Below are 3,512 nucleotides of genomic sequence, written 5' to 3'. Positions count from 1 at the left end.
CTCCCTCTCTCTCTGTCTGTCTGTCTGTCTCTCTATCTCCCCCTGTCCCTCCCCCCTCTCTCCCTCTCTCACTGTCTCTCTCCTCCTCTCTCTCTGTCTGTCTGTCTGTCTGTCTCTCTATCTCCCCCGTCCCTCCCCCCTCTCTCCCCCCTCTCTCTCCCTCTCTCTCTGTCTCTCTCCTCTCTGTCTGTCTGTCTCTCTGTCTCCCCCCGTCCCTCCCCCCCTCTCCCTCTCTCTCTGCATCTCTCTTTCTCTCTCTCTCTCTCTCTCTCGCTCTCTCTCTCTCTCTCTGTTGTCTTGTCGGCCCTCTTCATGTGGCGGTCGCAGGCGGTCTTTATTAATCGGCCTGAGGGGCCGCCCGCTCCGGGTCCTTCCCGGTGACCTCCTTCTTCCTCCTGGCCGCCCGCTCCGGGTCCTTCCCGGTGACCTCCTTCTTCCTCCTGGCCGCCCGCTCCAGGTCCTTCCCGGTGACCTCCTTCTTCCTCCTCCGGGTCCTTCCCGGTGACCTCCTTCTTCCTCCTGGCCGCCCGCTCCGGGTCCTTCCCGGTGACCTCCTTCTTCCTCCTGGCCGCCCCGCCTCCAGGTCTCCTTCCCGGTGACCTCCTTCTTCCTCCTGGCCGCCCGTCCGGGTCCTTCCCGGTGACCTCCTTCTTCCTCCTGGCCGCCCTGCTCCGGGTCCTTCCCGGTGACCTCCTTCTTCCTCCTGGCCGCCCGCTCCGGGTCCTTCCCGGTGACCTCCTTCTTCCTCCTGGCCCGCCCGCTCCGGGTCCTTCCCGGTGACCTCCTTCTTCCTCCTGGCCCGCCTCGCTCCGGTCCTTCCCGGTGACCCTCCTTCTTCCTCCTGGCCGCCCGCTTCCGGGTCCTTCCCGGTGACCTCCTTCTTCCCTCCTGGCCCGCCCGCTCCGGGTCCTTCCCCGTGACCTCCTTCTTCCCTCCTGGCCGCCCGCTCCGGGTCCTTCCCGGTGACCTCCTTCTTCCTCCTGGCCGCCCGCTCCGGGTCCTTCCCGGTGACCTCTTCTTCCTCCTGGCCGCGGCCGCTCCGGTCCTTCCCGGTGACCTCCTTCTCCTCCTGGTCCGCCCGCTCCGGGTCCTTCCCGGTGACCTCCTTCTTCCTCCTGGCCCCGCCCGCTCCGGGTCCTTCCCGGTGACCTCCTTCTTCCTCCTGGCCGCCCGCGCCGGGTCCTTCCCGTTGACCTCCTTCTTCCTCCTGGCCGCCCGCTCCGGGTCCCCTTCCCGGTGACCTCCTTCTTCCTCCTGGCCCGCCCGCTCCGGGTCCTTCCCGGTGACCTCCTTCTCCTCCTGGCCGCCCCGCTCCGGGTCCTTCCCGTTGACCTCCTTCTTCCTCCTGGCCGCCCGCTCCGGGTCCTTCCCGGTGACCTCCTTCTTCCTCCTGGCCGCCCGTTCCGGGTCCTTCCCGGTGACCTCCTTCTTCCTCCTGGCCGCCCGCTCCGGGTCCTTCCCAGTGACCTCCTTCTTCCTCCTGGCCGCCCGCTCCGGGTCCTTCCCGGTGACCTCCTTCTTCCTCCTGGCCGCCCGCTCCGGGTCCTTCCCGGTGACCTCCTTCTTCCTCCTGGGAGCTGCAGGATCCGCTTGAAGAGTGAACAAGGGAGAAAGATAAAAAAGGAAGGCTGTCCCCCTTTCCCCTCCCTCCCTCCCAGTATTAGCGATTGGCCTACTTTATCAAGCTATACTTAGAGCAGCCAGTGCCTGCCTGTGTGTGTGTCTGTGTGTGTGTGTGTGTGTGTGTGTGTGTGTGTGTGTGTGTGTGTGTGTGTGTGTGTGTGTGTGTGTGTGTGTGTGTGTCGGTCTTGCCCCCGGCCAAGGTAATCTTCTCCGGCGCAGCGTCGTGAAGACGTCAGGTTAATTGATGCGCGGCCGTGTCGCTGCGCTCATCACTCCTGTCATTTTTCCTCCTTTCTTTCCTCCTTTTTGTCCTTTCTTTCGTTCTTTCTTTCTTTCTTTCTTTCTTTCTTTCTTTCTTTCTTTCTTTCCTTCCTTCATTTCTTTCTTTCTTTCTTTCTTTCTTTCTTTTCTTCATTCTTTCATTATTTTCTTCATTCTTTCATTCATTCATTCTTTCCTTCCTTCATTTCTTTCTTTCTTTCTTTCTTTCTTTCTTTCTTTCTTTCTTTCTTTCTTTCTTTCTTTCTTTCTTTTCTTCATTCTTTCATTCTTTTCTTAATCATTCTTTCTTTCTTTCCTTCATTCTTTCTTTCTTTTTTTCCTTCTTTCCTTCATCGTTCTTTCTTTCTTTCCTTCATTCTTTCCTTCATTCTTTCTTTTCCTCACTCTTTCATTCTTTCTTTCTTTCTTTCCTTCCTTCTTTCCTTCATTCTTTCTTTCTTTTCTTCCTTCTTTCTTTCCCTCCTTCTTTCTTTCTTTCGCCTCACTGACATTTAAAATAAAATTCAGCTCTTTAACCCCATTATCTGATTAATTGTGAATGGGGAGGCGTGTGTGTGTGTGTGTGTGTGTGTGTCTGTGTGTGTGTGTGTGTGTGTGTGTGTGTGTGTGTGTGTGTGTGTGTGTGTGTGTGTGTGTGTGTCTGTGTGTGCGTGTGTGTGTGTCTTGCATGTGTGTGTTCATGCTCCCTGCAAAGATGAAGAGCTAGTCTTCTTTTACCTCTGGGTGGGGTGGGGGAGGGGGGTTGGCAGACTGGTGGGCCACGCCCCCTCCTAACGCACGCACACACGCACACACACGCACACGCACACACACGCACACACACACACAGGCTGATGAATGTGTTTCTTAAGGAGGTGGTTGGTTGAGAAGACTCGTTTAATGTACATGTTTCGGCGCGTGCGTGTGTGTGTCTGTGTGTGTGCGTGTGTGTGTGTGTGTGTGTGTGTGTGTGTGTCTGTGTGTGTGCGTGTGTGTGTGTGTGTGTGTGTGTCTGTGTGTGTGCGTGTGTGTGCGTGTGTGTGTGTGCGTGTGTGTGTGTGTGTGTGTGTGTGTGTGTTGCTAATGCAGCGGTGGTGGGGCCGGGCTGCAGGCAGCCCCACAACCTCGACCCCCGCCATCATTTGTTTGGGACGAGAGCCGTCAGCTCCTGTCGCGCCGCCCATGATGGAGTGTCAGCCGGTAATTGTCCCTGCGATGCGTCCACCTCTCGTGTGTGTGTGTGTGTGTGTGTGTGTGTGTGTGTGTATGTGTGTGTGTGTGTGTAGGGGGGATGGGGGGGGGAGATTTTGGGGGGAAGAGTGGTCGGGGGAGGCAGAGAGCTGACAGAGAGAGAAATGACATCCTGGGATCCTCCTCCTCCGCTCTCTCCCTCTCCCCCTCTCTCCCCCTCTCTGTCTCTCTCTCCCTCTCCCCCTCTCTCCCTCTCTCCCCCTCTCTGTCTCTCTCTCCCTCTCCCCTTCTCTCCCCCTCTCTCCCCCTCTCTTTCTTTCTCTTTTCTTCCATTCTTCCACCAGCTGTACCTCTTATGTGGGTCTGTCATGTGATCCTGAGCCCAGACACGGACACAGCCTGTATTTGTGTGTGTGTGTGTGTGTGTGTGTGTGTGT

At 57.2% G+C, this 3,512-nt stretch overlaps 1 protein-coding gene across 1 annotated transcript in view; it reads right to left on the bottom strand.

The window, feature by feature from the left end:
- LOC130133059 (DNA-directed RNA polymerase II subunit RPB1-like) overlaps positions 1-3,068 on the bottom strand; it is a 4,953-nt gene extending 1,885 nt beyond the window's left edge. The window contains exons 1-2 of the mRNA XM_056301916.1: positions 2,966-3,068; positions 507-1,589 (exon numbers count right to left, since the gene is read on the bottom strand). Of these exons, the coding sequence (XP_056157891.1) occupies positions 507-1,589; positions 2,966-3,068 (1,186 nt within the window). The remainder of the gene's footprint in view (positions 1-506; positions 1,590-2,965) is intronic.
- Positions 3,069-3,512: the final 444 nt, after the last annotated feature.

This window comes from Lampris incognitus, unplaced genomic scaffold (genome assembly GCF_029633865.1).
Source record: "Lampris incognitus isolate fLamInc1 unplaced genomic scaffold, fLamInc1.hap2 scaffold_220, whole genome shotgun sequence".
In the NCBI taxonomy this organism is placed as follows: domain Eukaryota; kingdom Metazoa; phylum Chordata; class Actinopteri; order Lampriformes; family Lampridae; genus Lampris; species Lampris incognitus.
Note: the sequence above shows the minus strand (reverse complement) of the source record. Positions and strands in the feature narration are given on the sequence as shown.